General features: G+C 31.0%; 1 protein-coding gene across 1 annotated transcript in view; it reads left to right on the top strand.

Moving 5' to 3' along the window:
* LOC111636921 (MATH and LRR domain-containing protein PFE0570w-like) overlaps positions 1-15,188 on the top strand; it is a 25,112-nt gene extending 9,924 nt beyond the window's left edge. The window contains exons 2-3 of the mRNA XM_023382304.1: positions 4,230-5,312; positions 15,002-15,188. Of these exons, the coding sequence (XP_023238072.1) occupies positions 4,274-5,312; positions 15,002-15,063 (1,101 nt within the window). The 5' untranslated portion in view covers positions 4,230-4,273 and the 3' untranslated portion in view covers positions 15,064-15,188. The remainder of the gene's footprint in view (positions 1-4,229; positions 5,313-15,001) is intronic.
* The last annotated feature ends 2,817 nt before the right edge of the window (positions 15,189-18,005 follow it).

Genomic DNA, 18,005 nt, shown 5'->3' with positions numbered 1-18,005 from the left:
TAGGAGCATTAAGAGGAGAAATTTACCTCATAATGAAGGAGTTTTAACGATGGAATATAATGCTTCGTTGAATAATATTTTCCGACGCATAGGAAAGGCCCAGAACAAAAGAATCGTATATAAAAGAACCCCCACCACGTACCAACTATTACGATCTGATAAGGATTTAGTGGATAGAAGAACACTCCCCGGGGTATATAAAATTCCAGTCACAGACTCAAGGCGACGAAGTAAATTAATGTATGTAGGGGCAACAGGAAGATGTATCAAAGACAGGTTAGCAGAACATCAAGCAAATATAAGAAAAAAACAACCATGCACTGCGCTAGCCACCTACGTTCTAGCGGACCAGCAAGACGTCAAAGTTGAATGGGACCAAGCAAGACTAATGCAGATAGTCCGCGACAAGAAACACCGGCATTACGCGGAAGCCTGGCAGATTTGTAAGGCAAAGCATAAAGGCCTTGCAGTCAACTTTCGGGAATCGACAAAAATATCGGCAGCATGGTCCTCTAGCTTAATATAAACTTAATAATTGAGGGAAGTAGTTACTATGTATCTTAGGCTACGTATTTTTAAATGACGTAGGGAGATGGTAACTATATGTATTTATATTTAGATATTTATGTAATATTTTTATATTTCCGTTGCTAAGTTCACAATGACGTCATTTGCAACGGATTATGAGCTAGTTTGAAAATATTCGAAAAACGTGTTAACTGTACTAAGCATTCGATTTACAATTTGTTGTTGTATTTGATTTATTTTCTTGAGAAAGGTCTTTTAACAAAACCGAAAACGTTAGAAAGTTTCTCTTATAAACTTCGGCTGCAAGAAAAGGTGTTTTAGTAAGTGTTTTGATATTAGTATTAAATGATTGTACATACTTACAATGTAATGATGTTTAATAATAAAAGTAAAATCAATAAATTTAAAACTTGTATCAATCTTCATAAACTATTAAGTTAGTCCATAAGTTTGTGTGTATTTTTATTATCTACCAAAAAAAATTTTTTTAATTAAATTTCATTTCAATCTATAATGCATTCATCACTATAATGTTTTGTATAATGCGTTGTCATGTTTTTAACTTTGTTTTCATAAAATGATTTTGATTTTGAATCAAAATATTCAAAAATAGCATTTTTGACACTACAGTAGTACCTCAGGATATGAAATTAATCCGTTCGTAAGGTGAATCGTTTTTCCTCATATGATTACATGTAAAACCAAATAATCTGTTCCAACACAAAAAACACACTCAAAATAAAGCTAAGTATTGAATAGTACATTAAAAAAAATAACTTTAGTAAGGAAAAACACTGAAAAATGCATTTTGTCGTCGTAAATGCATAAATAACCATAATAGAATAATAATTGATAAAAGAAAATGTAGTTTTATTTGCACTTTACCTTTGAGGATAGATGACGGTGGAGGTGTAACCTGGTGGCGGAGGAGAGGGAGAAGGGAAATGACACTAAAACTTAACTTACATAACATAATGTAACAATAACTTAAAAATAACTTAACACTAATTTTTTTATCTCTTCTATTTTATATATTTTAAAAAAATTTATATTCACTGCTTTTTGCTTTCTTTCCTTCACTTCCACCAGCACTTTCACTGGACAGAGGTTGCTTGGTAAAATATCTATCCAAAGAGGTTTGGCTTTGCCTACTTTTTAAAATGTTTCTAAAATGACTTAGGCAAATGTCATTACTCCAAGCAACAATACGGCCAGTGTGAACCTTTTTGGGATGTTTCTTTTCAATAAAATCAGTCACTTTCTGATAATATCTCAAGATTTCCTTTATTTCTGTGATTATGGCGGTGGTGCTGCAAACTAATGTAATATCACATGGTGAGTTTTTGTTCGTACCATGGAGCAAAAATATGTTCGAATTTCATGTCGTATCTTGAAAATTTTGTATGCTGAAGCGTTCATAGATAGAGGTATTACTGTATTCTCATTCTCAAAATTTTTCCCTTTTAAAAAGTTCTACAAACCATGAAAAAGTTGATAATCACTGGAAGCAATATCTGGCAAACACAATGGATGAGGCAAAATTTCCCAATTGTAGCTTTTGAATTTTTGAAGTGTGTGTTGTGCATTGTCATGTTGCAAGAGAACCTGCTTTCTGTTAACTAATGATGGTTGATTTTTTTTAACACTCTAATTTCTTACAATAAATTTGAATTGTAATTGTGTGATTTAGTTTTAAAAGTTAGTCCAAAGTGAATTAAGCCTGACATACCTTATCAAACAGACAAAAGCATTTTAAGCATTTTTGTTTATGCAACTCACCTGTTATAGTCAGTTTTGGTTGCTTGTTGCAATTTGTCCATTCTTTTCTCATCATACTATTATTATACAGGATCTAGTTCTCAGCTCCAGTAACCAGCTGATCAAGAAAATGTTCTAATGTAATTCAGGATAAAAGATTGCAAATGTTTAAACATTGTTATATTTGACAGTTTGTGATACCCATTTTCCAAGCTTTGAAACTTTTCCAATCTCGTGTAGGTGTCTATAAACAGTTTCATGGGATGAATTTAATAAATGTTCTGCAATTTCATCAACTGTTAAAAATGGTTCTGCTTCAACTAGTGCAGCATTATTATCAAAGTCAACTGGTCTTCCTTTATGAGTCTTATCCTTCACACTAAAATTATTGTTTTTCTAAATCTTTCAAACCTCTTTTGTGCAGTCCTTACACTAATTACAGTTTGACTATGTACAGTACTTTTTTATTTTTTGCTGCATTCCTACCATTCTCACCACTTAAAAAAAAAGTATAAAACATGTCTTTTATACACTCTAGTGTAAAAAAATATGCTTTTACACTTGTGTTTTTAACAAGAAGAAAAGATTTTTCTCAAGATTATAAAAATGTACTGGTACATGAACTTATAGACTGACCTAATATAATTCTACTATAATGGAAGAATTACCACACACCAAATCCAAATGTCTAGGCAAAAAAATTCTGATCAGGAAATCAATACCACTTTTGTGTTTTTGTTAAAAGAAAAATAGTCTGGAAAAGATAGCAGAAACTTTACAATTNAAATATGCTTTTACACTTGTGTTTTTAACAAGAAGAAAAGATTTTTCTCAAGATTATAAAAATGTACTGGTACATGAACTTATAGACTGACCTAATATAATTCTACTATAATGGAAGAATTACCACACACCAAATCCCTAATATTTTCAAGCTTTTTGGCTTATCATCAAAAAGCAAAACAGCAAACAGTACAGTACATTGAAAGAGAAAGAACTCTATTAAATTTATAAGTCAAACTGTTCTAAAGTTCCACTGAAATCCAAATGCCTAGGCAAAAAAATTCTGATCAGGAAATCAATACCACTTTTGTGTTTTTGTTAAAAGAAAAATAGTCTGGAAAAGATAGCAGAAACTTTACAATTAGTTTTCTGCCCAGGAGTTGGAATTTAATAGAATTTTAAAGAGTTTGATTTTTAAATCTGATAGCATTCTAGTTTTGTTTTTGTTTGAGATGTTTGCTGTTTTGCCTCTTGATAGTGAGCTGGATGGCTCAAAAGTATTTGGAACTTGATGTGCAATACAGTGGTACCTCAGGTTACGAACGCCCGAGCATACGAAATTTTCAGGATACGACATGAAATTCAAACATATTTTTGCTCCACGATACGAACAAAAACTCACCATACGACGTTACGTTAGTTTGCATTTTTCATTTGTTTTTCTTACTACAGTTATTTTTTTTTAATGTATTACTTGGCTTTAGTAGTTTACATAAGTCAGCATGGACTGCAAAGTTTATAATCAATATTAAAATTATATGTAAGTAATGTAAAAAAACCAAATATTTCNTAGTTCGCATTTTTCATTTGTTTTTCTTACTACAGTTATTTTTTTAATGTATTACTTGGCTTTAATTTGAGTATGTTTTTCGCGTTGGAACGAATTATTTGGTTTTACATGTAATCGTATGGGAAAAGATGATCCACCTTACCACATTTTCATGATACGATCTCAATTTCGGAACGGATTAATTTCGTATCCTGAGGTACCACTGTACTTCTTTGGTTGTTTCTCTATTAAAGTAGTAGTATTAGGAATCACAAATTAAACAACAAAAAATTTATTTTTAAAGTTTAATTTTTATTTTTAATCTACAGTTGGTTTTTATTACTTTGTATGTTTTCAGAAATATTTATTATTATTTAAATTATATTTACAGACGTTCAAAAAACAAATTGAATTAATTGGAAGCATAACAGAAAGATGTCTTCCAGAGTTCTTAGAGAAAGAGTTAATGGTAAAATTTTAAAGAAATCTACAAGTCACTCAGTTCAAGTAGGCGGAAAAGAAAATGTTTCAAATTTGAAACAGGATGGTTTTGGTACTGCAAAGTTTTATGGTCCTAATAATGATATTGAGTTATCTAATATAAAGAAAGAAAGACTGAGAAGATCAATTAAATTATCACAAGAGTCCAAAGTTCAGAATAAAACTGAAAATAATAAAAAAAATGTAAAGCAAAAAAATACTAAGAATATTAATAAAAAGAATAACAATAATAATGAACATAAATCCAAAGAAACTGAAGAACAGGTACCGGTACCTAAGAAACGTTGTAAATTTGAATTTGAATCTAGTAGTGTTGAAATAAGTAGTGAAGTGATAACTTCACCAAGTTTATCAAAAAATCTTTCAAGCAACATCTGCATTGATCCTGTTGACACTGGTAAAAGATTTTTTCTGTCGAAAAGATCTTCATCTAGCTTAGAAGGAAAAATGATAATGGCCGTTAACAAGGGACGATTCCATTTAGAATTTAAGAGGGGAACTGTTAAAAAGAATGCAAATAAAAAAACAAATACAAAGTCGAAGAAGTCACAAAAGCTGAAAAAAGTTCCATTAACAGTAAATATTAAATCTGTATCTCATAACAGAAGAAAAATTGAAGCAAATAACAAACAAACTTTGTTATCAAATCCAAATGACTTAGTTGCTATGAAAGGAACAAATGACATTCCAGATAAAGAAGTCAAAGATACCAATCAACAGTTTCTTGCTGATGAAATTTTAAATGACTACACAATAGCTTCTGAAAATGAAATCATTCCCATTAGCATTTCTAAGAGAAATAATAATCTTGTCAAGACTAGTACTCCAATCAAATCAACTATTTCTAGGAAATTACAATTGGATGAATTTTCTAACTTACCAAAAATTAGTGAAGATCCAAGTGTCATTTCAAATGTAACTGCTGTGGTACATGAAAATTCAAAACTTGATTTGGATCAGGACATAGCCAATGGTAAAATTTTTTTAATTGAATTACAGAAATTACTTTGGTATTTAAGATTAAACATTATTATTAATCATTTTATATTTTATCTGTTTACAATATTTTTTTCAACTATGATTGCTTAAATTTAAATTATTTAAATATGATTTAAACATTATTTTTTTAAGTCAGCAGCCTTTATGTGATAAAACTATTGGGTTGATGCAAAGGTTTCTGGAATTTTATAGTTTTATCATACAATACTTATGCCAAAAACAAAAAATACTTTATTCAAGAAAAGAATTATCATTACATTCAAGCACTTTCTTTCATCAGTTGGGCGAGTTGTAGATTCCTGTGCCGAATAACACTCGCTGTTTTGACTTAAAAGACACTGCAAGTGCAATTTTCATCTCATCATCAACAAACTGCTTTCTATTAAAGAAGTGCTGCATGGAGTGGAAGAGATGATAGTCAGTTGGTGTGATGTCTGGGCTATACAGTAGGTGAAGGAGAACCCTCTCAGCAAAGATCAGGGGCTGTATTCTGGTCATCGTCTCTCACAAGCCAATTGCTGATTGGCTAATCATTTGTTTACGTCTCAAGAGATTATCGCATCTCTCTAAACACGATTCTGGACAACTTTTTCTCTTTTCGCTTCTCTCATTTATCAGAGACGAGTGGATAGTTGTCTTTCGACCAGTCTATCGTCTTTTGCCTCGATTTTGTTATATCCAATATGGATGACTGTGTGCTACTCGCGCTGTACAATTGTATTAGAGAACGTTCTCTATCTCAGGAAAGAATACTTTGAGAGAGAAATGCTTCTGATTTTTTTTCCAGCGCTTACTCAGAAACGTCACTGATTCCATTTTCTTTTCTTTTCTTTTTTTATTTTTTATTATCCTACATCAATTATTGAACTATCGAATATGATGATAACCTTACTTAGATAGTTAAGGAGAAATTAGATGGCAATACAGTGGTACCTCGGTATATGTCTGCTTTAGAATACGTCCAATTTGGAATATGTCCTGTTTGGACGAAACAAATTTTGCTTGGTATACGACTTAATTCAATTATACGCGCCATCTATGAACAAGTAGCACTATCGGTGTACTAGACCAGACTAGACATTTGCAGTGCAACAGTTTATAACTTTGTTAAATTTCTTCTCATTTTAATTTGTAAGTAAAATTTTATTATTTTTATTAATCATGAATTGCAAAAAGGCAACAGAAAACTAATAAAATGACTAGGATCACAATGGAACTGATAAAAGAAATTGTTGAGAAATATGAAGGTGGCATGTATGTTCGAGATTTTAACTGTTGCATACCGTATTCCGAGAATGACAATATCGACAATCGTGAAAAATAAAGACATTATTAAATCTGTTAACGTTGCGAAAGGAGTTAAATCAATTTCTAAACAGAGATCAAAGACATTAGATCATGTTGAGAAATTGCTTTTGCTTTGGATAACTGAAAAACAGTGTGCTGGAGACAGTGTATCAGAAGCAATTATTTGCGAGAAAGCTAAAATGATACATGCTGATCTCATGAAAAATCAAGCAGGAACTAGCCAGGAAAGCGAGGTGTTAAAGCCAGCCATTTTTTTTCACATGAGAATGGATTAATTATTTTTACATTACTTCTTATGGGAAAGGTTGGTTTTGTATACGTCCAATTTGGTATAAGTCCAAACATCAGGTACTGATTAAGATCGTATACTGAGGTTCCACTGTATTTCAAAAAATATCTAAGATATTTTTCGAAATACAGTGGAACCTCAGTATATAACCTCAGTTCAAAAAACTCAGTATAAAACCTCAGTTCAACCTCAGTTCAAAAAATATTTTTCGAAATACTTTCGAAAAATATTTTTAATCGGATATTTTTGTGTTTTTTTAAGGACTGTTTGGCGGCCAGTAGCCTAAAAAGAAAGGTCAGTCGCCAAAAGTGTAATGTCTGGAACACAAAGTTAATAAATGGTGGTTCCTATACTTTTTTGGAAAGGACTTTGTCTTCAAAAGAATTAATTAATTATAATTATCTCCGTCGGACAAAAATTTACAAAAAAATCTTAGAACTCACACTTTTCTAACTTAGGTTATTAAAATTTTTATTTGTTAAGAGTCAAATTGACATTACAATCTAAAAACGTTATAAAACAAAAAAAAAAAAAAAAAACCATTATTTTGTCAAAATTGTGTGCTTTCCTTGCTATGTGATCAATGATTATGTAGTCCACATTTTCAAAAATTTTACAATTTTATTGGTTAAAATTCTATATTGTATTGCACATGCAGATAACCCGAACATGTATAATCAACCGAATAGAATTGTGACGTCGTCAACAAAGATGAGATCGTTATGGACAACCAGAATCGCCACTGTGTATGAGAGATGAATTTCGTCTCTCGCTTTGACGTCATTCATCAGTGAAAGAAGAGACGAGAGATAAGTGACCGGAATACGGCCCCAGCTTCTGCCAGGTCAGTTTTGACATGTGTGGTCTTACATTGTCATGAAGAAAACACAATGTTCAGAAATAGATAAATAAATAAAACTCACGCCAAAATTGTATAGCCTTCTTGATAAAAAGCACTGAGTACAGCGTTAATCTTCCTTTAACTCCCCTACCCAACCTACGCAGGAGTATATGCAATGATCGGGATAAAGTCGACGTTTTAGAAAAATCAGGAATATACGCAGTGCAACTGGAAAATCCAATAACGGGAACAATTGAGAAGTATATAGGGGCAACGACAAGAATGCTCGCTTGCCGTATCGCAGAACATCAAGATGATATAAACAAAGGAAGACAGACCACAGAGCTCGCCAGAAAAGTTCTACAGCAGGACTATAACCCGTTATGGTCAAAAACAGCATTGCTCAGGAGCTGTAACAACAGAAGAATTACATTTATTTGGGAAGCGCTCCTTTCAATGACCACAGACGCATGCAACGTCCCCACACTCGACTTGCCCGAAATATGGGTTACTTTATACCAGCGTTTAAACAGCAAAAATTGCCAAGAGTCGCACAATTAGTACGATCGCTCCTCAACGCATGCGCTGCTAATCGTGTGGATTTAAGATATTTCGAACGCCAGCAAAAGCTTGTTGCACGTGACCAACGGAATTACCGAACGCTATAATTTAGAAATTGACAAGAAAATTTTTCCATTTTCTACTTGGAACATTCTGCACGTTCTAATTTTCAAATTTGTTCTTTTTTTGCCTGAAGACGACGATATAATACTCGTCGAAAGTACTTGTGATATAAGAAAAATCGTATTAACGCTGAACTCAGTGCTTTTTATCAAGAAGGCAACACAATGTTCATCTGAGAATGAACTATAGTGGACTGGTCTTACCATTTCTTGCATGGATTGACTTCCACTAATTGTCATAGTTTGTAATCCAATAGGATGAGCGGTCTTGACTTCATATTGTCCAGCTTTAAATTTACTGAGCCAATTGTAGATTGTACACTTGAGGACGATGTTTTGCCAAGCAATTGCACCATATATCAATAAAATTCAGTTGCTTTTATACTAAACTACTCACTTTTATACCAATTTGAACATGTGCAAATTGAAAAGAATTAGCAAACTTGACATTTAAAACATTGGTATTTCCACACAGACTATCTTTTTTCACAGACTATCTCAACCTCCTTCATTTACATGCTCCACAAGAAACTTCTAAATGCCATCTGTTAGAGAACAATTTTGAATATTCTAACTTTTGAATCAACCCAATAATAAGAAACATGTCTTTACTCAATGCAGATTGTTAAATATGCTAACATTTTTGGCTAGCCTTTATTAGTCATCATCAGGCTTTTAATGGAAATTTAAACAGAAACTAATGGAAATAACATTTAATGGATAGAACAAACATTGGTTTTTGTCAAATGTTATTTTCATTGGATCACATTTTTGGCTAATAAAGGTTAGTTGAAAATGTTATATTAAATAATTTCCAATGATTAAAGGTGTTTTTCTTATTACTATTTTTTTAATTATGAGAATATAATGATGATAATGTAGCAATTAGACATACAGAATGAATGAATGGTAAGCATTACATAAGGTGATTAAAAAATAAATACAGTAGAGCGTCGATTTTCCGAAAGTCAATCATCCGAAAGAATTCCAGTCGGCAAATTTAAATTTTCGCCAGTGCTGTGGCGCTTCAATCTTTGGCTATGTCTTGGGCTACTCAAATATTTTACGTTTTTGATACTAAATTAACATCTGAAGTATAATTTTTTATTGTTTTTATATTTTTCAATATATTTATTTTGTTTGTACAAAATAAAAAAATAATTTTTAACGATACAATAGTCTTTGTTAGGCTTAACATCGACGAAAATTCAACGCGAAGCGACACGCAACGGAAAAAAATTTCAACATCGGATACGTTAAACTATTTTTTCGTACATAAATTGGTTATCCAAAATATCAGTTATACGAACAACCCTAGTCCCCAATTGATTCGGAAAATCGACGCTCTACTGTATTTTAAAATAAATAGTCTGTCAGTGTTCAAAAATAAATTGTTCTTATGAAATAAAAGCTTTTTACTTTATAAGTAAAATAGAGGTGTCCTATATGCTACCTGAGATTTTAGGGTGCATATCATATTCTGCAAATAATTATTTGCAATAAATTACAACTAAAATTTTCCCTTGCTTAATATTTATTTAAAATACCATTAGTGTTAAAAACAGTTATTGTTATCATTAAACAGTTTCTTGAGATACGAGAAAAATTTCTCAAATTGCTTTCTTGAGAATTCTCAATCATAACCTGTAATTGGGAGTCTCAGAGACAACCTCTATTATTTCATCTTTGCTAAGAGCTTCCAGAAATCTCAGATTTTCTAATAGCAACTCCACTACCATAAAACCATTAAAGTTCTTATAGTAACTTCATTCAAATCAAAATGCTTACCTACAGATATTGGACCTTCTCCAGTGAAAGACTATTCATTTATTCATTCATTTATTGTTGTACAAATATAGTACAGACCGGTTCCGCATTGAGCATTACCGGTAAAGTGATGCTCAAACCGGTAAAGTGAAAGACTATCTAAAATTTGGATTTCAGTGTCTAAGAGACAGCTTTCCTTTTTGGCTTTTTTTTTTTTTTAGTTGAATTATCTAACACTAGCAGACCTTGCCACGCGTTGTTGTGGCTCAAAATGTATCTATTATAAATGTATAACACTTCCCCCGTGGGGGGGAAATTTTTCGAAAAATTTCTTCTTAGTGTACATTCTCTTGACGTACCCTATTAAAATGCAATCAAAAATGCAAAAACCCGCATCTAAAATAGTATAAATAGAAGCAGAGTTCTTTACTGTAAGCCTTAATCCTAACCATCTCCCTTCAGTGGGGGGAATTTTGACATGTATATTATATAAAAACACGTGCGTATTCGAATGCGGCGTTGTGTCAAAATTTCAAAGGAATTGGTAGGAACAAACAAACATTACATTTTTATTTATATAGATAGATAGAAGATGATCTGCTTTAGTTCATTTTCACAGAAAAGCATANTTATGCAATGACATATTTTTAAACTGAATAAAAAATCTGGGGTCTATCAAATTCCTCTAAAACATGATCTATCAGGAGAAGAGACTAGCTAGATAGGGACCAGAATGTTAATTTCTCACATTCTAGAACATCAGGAGGACATCAGAAACAGTAGACTGTCAATGGAATTGGCAAAAAGTGCTTGATCAAGATTATCAGCCACTCTGGACCCAAACAAAGTTACTCAAATTGTGCAACAATCGGAAAGAATTATTTATTTGGGAAAACCTCTACATATCATCTTTAACACCATGCAACACAACTCTTGAAATCCCACAAATATGGACAACATTATTCAAGCAATCTAATCTACATCTCTAGAACATCATTATTGCTTTCTACACGTATTTGGGGATATTACATCACTCATATTGCTGTTCAAAAAAATTTTTGAATTCTTATTCTATTTCAAATTCATGTTGGTATGCCATCCACGTGCTTCATATAATTTCATAAGTTGTTTGAAAGCTCAGAATTTGAAAACAGTTGTATTTGATATTCACCTGATGATGGTAGCTTTATGCTATCGAAAGTGTTTGTGAACTCATTTATACTCTAAAAGTCAATTTGTTCGAGACTGCATATTATTCAATACTAAAAGACTTACTATGACACCTTGTGAATGTGCAGCCCAAGTTTATTACTTCCAAACGTTTCGGTCATGTTAAATAACCTTTCTCAAGAAAAAGAAAAAAACAAAATAAACGAGAGGTTAAAAAAGAGTGTAAAAATCGAACGCTTAGTACAAATGCAAAAACAAATAGGTTTTTCGAATATTTTTGAATTATATTACATTGCAACTTTGTACATCATCTTTAACCTTGCAACCGGAAGTATAAACAGCATAAAATTACAGAAAATTAAATTACAATCTAAAAAAATAAGTACAGAGAGTTACCACCCCTGATCACCATTTTCACATAAATGCATTGTTTTATGTATATGGATGCATAGTATCTTTTTCTTTCTATTATTAAGGTTTATATTAAAGCTAGAGAACCATGCTGCCGATACTTTTGTAAATTCTCGAAAATTGATTGTGAGGCCTATATGGTTTGCTTTACAAATCTGCCAAGTTTCCACGTAGTGCCGGTGCTTATGGTCTTGAACCACTTGCAATACACTTGCTTGGTCCCATTCAGCTTTGACATCTTGTGGGTCCGCTAAAACAGCACAGTGCACGGTTGCTCCTTTCTTATATTTCCTTGGTGTTCTGCTAACCTTGGCTTTGATAGATCTTATACCTATATACATTAATTTATTATGTCGCCATGAATCCATAACAGGGATTTTATAGACACTGGGGAGTGTGTTTCTGTCTGCTTCATCCTTATATAGGCCTCGCAATCAATTTTCGAGAATTTACAAAAGTATCGGCAGCATGGTTCTCTAGCTTAATATAAACCTTAATAATAGAAAGAAAAAGATACTATGCATCCATATACATAAAACAATGCATTTATGTGAAAATGGTGATCAGGGGTGGTAACTCTCTGTACTTATTTTTTTAGATTGTAATTTAATTTTCTGTAATTTTATGCTGTTTATACTTCCGGTTGCAAGGTTAAAGATGGCATACATAAGTTGCAACAGAATATAATTCAAAAATATTCGAAAAGCATGTTTGTTTTTTGCATTTGTACCAAGCGTTCGATTCTTACACTCTTTTTTAACCTTGTTTTTTATTTTAATTTTTATTTTTCTTTAGAAAGGTCATTTAACATGACCAAAAACATTTGGAAGTAATAAACTTGGGCTGCACGTTCACAATAATGTGCAGTCTTGAACGAATGATTTGAAATTTTAAATCTATATGTGCGTGTAAATGTTTAATTCTAATTGGAATTTTATTAGGCTTATTTNAAAACATTTGGAAGTAATAAACTTGGGCTGCACGTTCACAATAATGTGCAGTCTTGAACGAATGATTTGAAATTTTAAATCTATATGTGCGTGTAAATGTTTAATTCTAATTGGAATTTTATTAGGCTTATTTTCAAAGAATTTAAAGAAAACAATAAATGTGTAATTCGTTCTGCATATTATTCAGTATTAAAAGACTTTTTCTTTAGAAAGGTCATTTAACATGACCAAAAACATTTGGAAGTAATAAACTTGGGCTGCACGTTTACAATAATGTGCAGTCTTGAACGAATGATTTGAAATTTTAAATCTATATGTGCGTGTAAATGTTTAATTCTAATTGGAATTTTATTAGGCTTATTTTCAAAGAATTTAAAGAAAACAATAAAATTTCTTATCATTTATTGGAAACACAGAAGACTGTAACTTAAGAATATGTCTATTGTTTGACATTTATTACACATATATGGCAAATTTAAGGAAAAATAATTTCGTTATACCAAAACACCAATTTAAAAATATTTGTTGTCGTAAAAGACTGATTAAAAGGACCACACAAAAACATTGAGTGGGCCGTGGGTTGGACATCACTGATTTAGTACAAATCATGTTTTATTTTATATGTATTTTCATACTGTCTAGAAATATTGCTACATCCATTTGTTGTTTTATACTTGGATTGTCAATGAGCAATGAAAACAGTCAAATTTTCAATGAATTCTTAAGGTATTTTCAAATTTTAGAAGAATTAGAGGTATTTGCAGTTTTTAGGGTTTTTTTTCTATATTGTCTTTCTTGGCTTTCTTAAATTGTGAAAGAATCACTTTTCTTCATGTTGTTTTTATTAGTACTGGTTATGGGGTAAAAACCAATGGCTTAACCTATTCGATGTTGTAATTTTTATTTGTTGCCTGTGACGCCATGTTGAATTTTTGTCGATGTTAAGCCTAAAAAATTTTTTTTTAATCATAATCGTGTTTACTGTGTTGTAAAAAATTATTTTTTTTTTATATTTCACAAACAAAATAAATACAGTCGACCCCCCCCCATAAGATCATAGATACGTTCCATTCTTTAGGAATCCGATTTCTTAAGAGTCCTTCCAATCACAGCCTGACACATGAGAAGTTTACGGACTACGGCTGATTGAAAGGTTTTCTTCCATAAAATTAATCGATTCTAGACTAATCCGACTCAACATTTCCAAAATACGTATATTTTTTGGGGGGGAATAATCTGTATAAACTANCGCGGGCCGTAAAAATTATTTGGCGGGCCGTATACGGCCCGCAGGCCGCCAGTTGGACAGCGCTGTTATACAGTATCTTCTAATGACCTGAAGAAGACGAAAGTGTGTATCGTCGAAAGCGCTTGTCGATTTAGTGACATACGTGTTTAATTTAACGCTTATATCGCAAAATTTTTTTGTAATAAATGATTAGCGTGCTGTCCATCACTATATTACAAACATTACCTCTTTATAATATTAGTATAGATTATGGTAAAGGCTTTTAAAAAAAATAAGTTGACATGGAAATGTATTATATGAATTATGCTGTGATTGTTGACTAATGTAACAATGTATTTAAGTAATTTCTATTTAATTTTTATGTTTTTCTTATTTCTCTTGATATTTGTATAAATGTTTTTATTCAAATTGAAATACCCAACATCACACTATATGTATTTACTATACAGTACATTTAAACTTTAAATGTTCTTCTATGTTATATTCTAATATCCATTTCATATGTATCCTGACAATGGCTGCTAGAACAGTTGAAAACATTTGACAAAAACAAAATTGCTGGTGAAAGCTTATCTGGAGATTTTTTTGAAAAATTAAGTAATTAATAAAAATCAGATGATGGAATTTCTTTCAACAATATTTTATAAATTTATGTTATGTATGCACATTCTTATTCAATTTTTTTTTATTAAACACCGAAATACCTCTATATTTAAATACAAAAACTATGACATTAAAAAGTTAAAGTGAGATAATGTTGAAGGGAATCCCTACAAATGAAGATTGATATTTTTCTTTTCAAAATTAATTGCAATTTCCTTTTAAAAGTAAGTAGCAATATTTTTGTTTTTAGAATTAAATTTTAAATACAGTATATAGTTTTTAGAAAGGCAACTCTTTGAAATGTTTAGATCAGAACAAATAACATAAAAAACAGAATTGAGTGTATTTTGTTTTTGAGAATTGTATTAAAATATTTAAAATTTTTCACTTAGTCAAGAATAAACCAGAAGAAATGAACCTGAATGCTTCATGTGAAGAAACAGCTGAAAAGTAAGTTATAAATATTTCATTGGTCTAACTTCTGCTAACAAATTTTGGAATAGGTTTTATTACACCACATTTCTACAACACACTTCTTTCAAAGTGTGCTCCTTTCACAGCTACACTTCTTCCCACATCCATACCACTTGTCAAAATGGCTCTAGAAGTAATTTTTTTTTGTGATGTCTTATGGGCTTTCATTGCTCTGACTTCTATTAGTCATTCCTGGTCAACAAATACCTGACCAAGAAAGGTAGATTTAACGGTGCATTTCCAATTTCCTTACTCCCATGATCTTATCTTTCAGACTTTTCTGTTCCTTTAAAATGAAAAATCTAGATTATGTTTCAGTTGGCAGTAAATGTGGAAGCCATAATGACAAAAGTTCTTAAAGATATCATGAAAAATGTTTTCCAAAATTGCTTTGATAAGTGGTAGAATTGTGAAAGAAATGTGCAGCAATAGGAGAAGTTTACTTTGATGTGATATGTATAAAAAAATGTATGTTGTGTAATAAAACCTATGCCAAAAGTTTGGTTCATTTTACTTTTCCAGCTGTTAGATATATAGCGTGGGAAAGTATTGGAATTATGGCAAATTTGACTCTCTGGGGTTTGACTTTGCAAATTTTTATGCTTTGAGATCCCTGAACCCAAAAAATTAAAAAAAAAACAAATAAAAATGAAAAGACATTTCTTGGAGGTGTGTGTTGGATTCTATTTTGTAAACATCTTAGGATGGGGTAAAGTTAAGAAACTTTTAAAATTTGGCATAGTAATTTGTATATAAGGAACATTAATGCTATTAAATTTCAGTAGTTACTAGTCAAGATGGTATGGAGATTGAAGGTGTCATGTGACATATCTGAAGTGCAGTTATATTTACAATTTTTTAAAATAAGTTAATTTTTTTGTAACATTGCTTGGCACCACATGCAATTTTAACTTTATGCTAGTGTATTAGTGTTTCTTAAACATAAAAAAAAATCCAGAAACTACTGGAGTTTTTGACTCTAAGTAGAGTTAACATTTTTGACTAAGTAGAGTCAAAAATGTTAACTCTGATAATTATTTTTTATATTAAAAACTTTTTAATAATTGTCATTAGTGGCATTTTCTTGACTATTACTTTGTTCATTATTTCATATATTATGTAATTATTATATTATATATTTATATAATGTATATTATGTATGCTGTTAACACAAATTAACAAATTTTAAACTATATTTTATCATATACTTTTTAAACAAAGTTTTTAGAATATAATTATATTTCATATGTTTTATTGTGTACTGCCTGTTTTTAATATTAATTAATATATTGCATTATTCTGGTTGATAAATGATTTCCTTTTTTTACTTAGAAATTGTTTTTTCATTTTATGATTCCTGATAGTTGTTTCTTACATTTTTTTTTTTTTTTGTACAAGGCTTAAATAATTTGTGACAGCATTCTCTCTTGGTCTGATTTGAGGGCTGATTAGTAAACTGCCCATTCCCTCATACATAGTTAATTAACTATGTATCTTATGGAATATTTGTTTCAAGATGCTGCTGGAGGAGTTGAAGTTACTAAGGAGAGACAATATTGTCCCTCCTTAGTAACTTAATCTTATTCTTCAGTGTGAATGACCACTATATAAGTACTACTACAGTAGAGCGTCGTTTATCCGAAACGTCAATTATCCGAAAGAATTCCAGTCGGCAAATTTTAATTTTCACCAGTGCTGTGGCACTGCAATCTTTGGCTATGTCTTGAGCTACTCAAATATTTTACATTTTTGATACTAAATTAACTTCTGAAGTATAAGTTTTTATTGTTTTTATATTTTTCAATATATTTATTTTGTTTGTACAAAATAAAATAATAATTTTTAACGATACAATAGTCTTCGTTAGGCTTAACATTGACGAAAATTCAACGCTAAGCGACACGCAACGGAGAAAAATTTCAACATGCGATAGGTTAATATGTTTTTTCGTACATAATCGGTTATCCGAACAACCCCATTGATTTTCCGAACAACCCCAGTCCTCAATTGATTCGGATAAACGACGCTCTACTGTATATACTTTGCTATATAAGTATACTGAAGGCAAAGAGTGATAATTTCTAGCCATCCATTGGTCAGGAATGAACATTAATTGTTAATTGGCCTGATCAGTAGCAATGAGTAGATAAATGATGATGAATTGGCCCAGGTTTCCTCCTGGCTGACAAGCTGACCATTTTCTAGGTTTTCTTGATGTGAAGCGTGAAAGATGAAACTTATGAAGTAGATAGGTCAGTCTTTCTATTTGACTCCAATAAGAATAATTTTTTTTTTACTTAAGTTAAATTAGATTAAAATCTAAATATACATGAAAAATAACAAATGTTCATAAAATCTCAGATTTTTTCCAGGTTATATTTCTGCTGCAAATTTAATTAATTGAATGAATTGAGGTAGTGCTTTGATGTCTCAAGATTTTAATTCATTATTTATTTTCTAAGATTAGATTTGTAATCAGTAATGTNTTAAATCAATTTCTAAACAGAGATCAAAGACATTAGATCATGTCAAGAAATTGCTTTTGCTTTGGATAACTGAAAAACAGTGTGCCGGCGACAGTGTATCGGAAGAAATTATTTGTGAGAAAGTTAAAAGGATAACATGCTAATCTCATGAAAAATCAAGCAGAAACTAGTGAGGAAAGCGAGATGTTTAAAGCCAGCCATTTTTTTTACATGAGAATGGATTAATTATTTTTACATTACTTCTTATGGAAAAGGTTGGTTTGGTATACGTCCTATTCGGTATAAGTCCAAACATCGGGAACGGATTAAGGTCGTATACCGAGGTTCCACTGTATTTAAAAATAAAATGCAATTGCTTGCAGATGAATTAAAAATTATTTTAATGTTTAATATTTAAATATACTGTGATTTACTAATTTATTTATTTATAATTTTA

This window comes from Centruroides sculpturatus, unplaced genomic scaffold (assembly GCF_000671375.1).
Source record: "Centruroides sculpturatus isolate CEXI.00-Female unplaced genomic scaffold, Cexi_2.0 scaffold128, whole genome shotgun sequence".
Classification (NCBI taxonomy): Eukaryota; Metazoa; Arthropoda; class Arachnida; order Scorpiones; family Buthidae; genus Centruroides; species Centruroides sculpturatus.
This window is presented reverse-complemented; position numbering and strand designations above follow the sequence as displayed.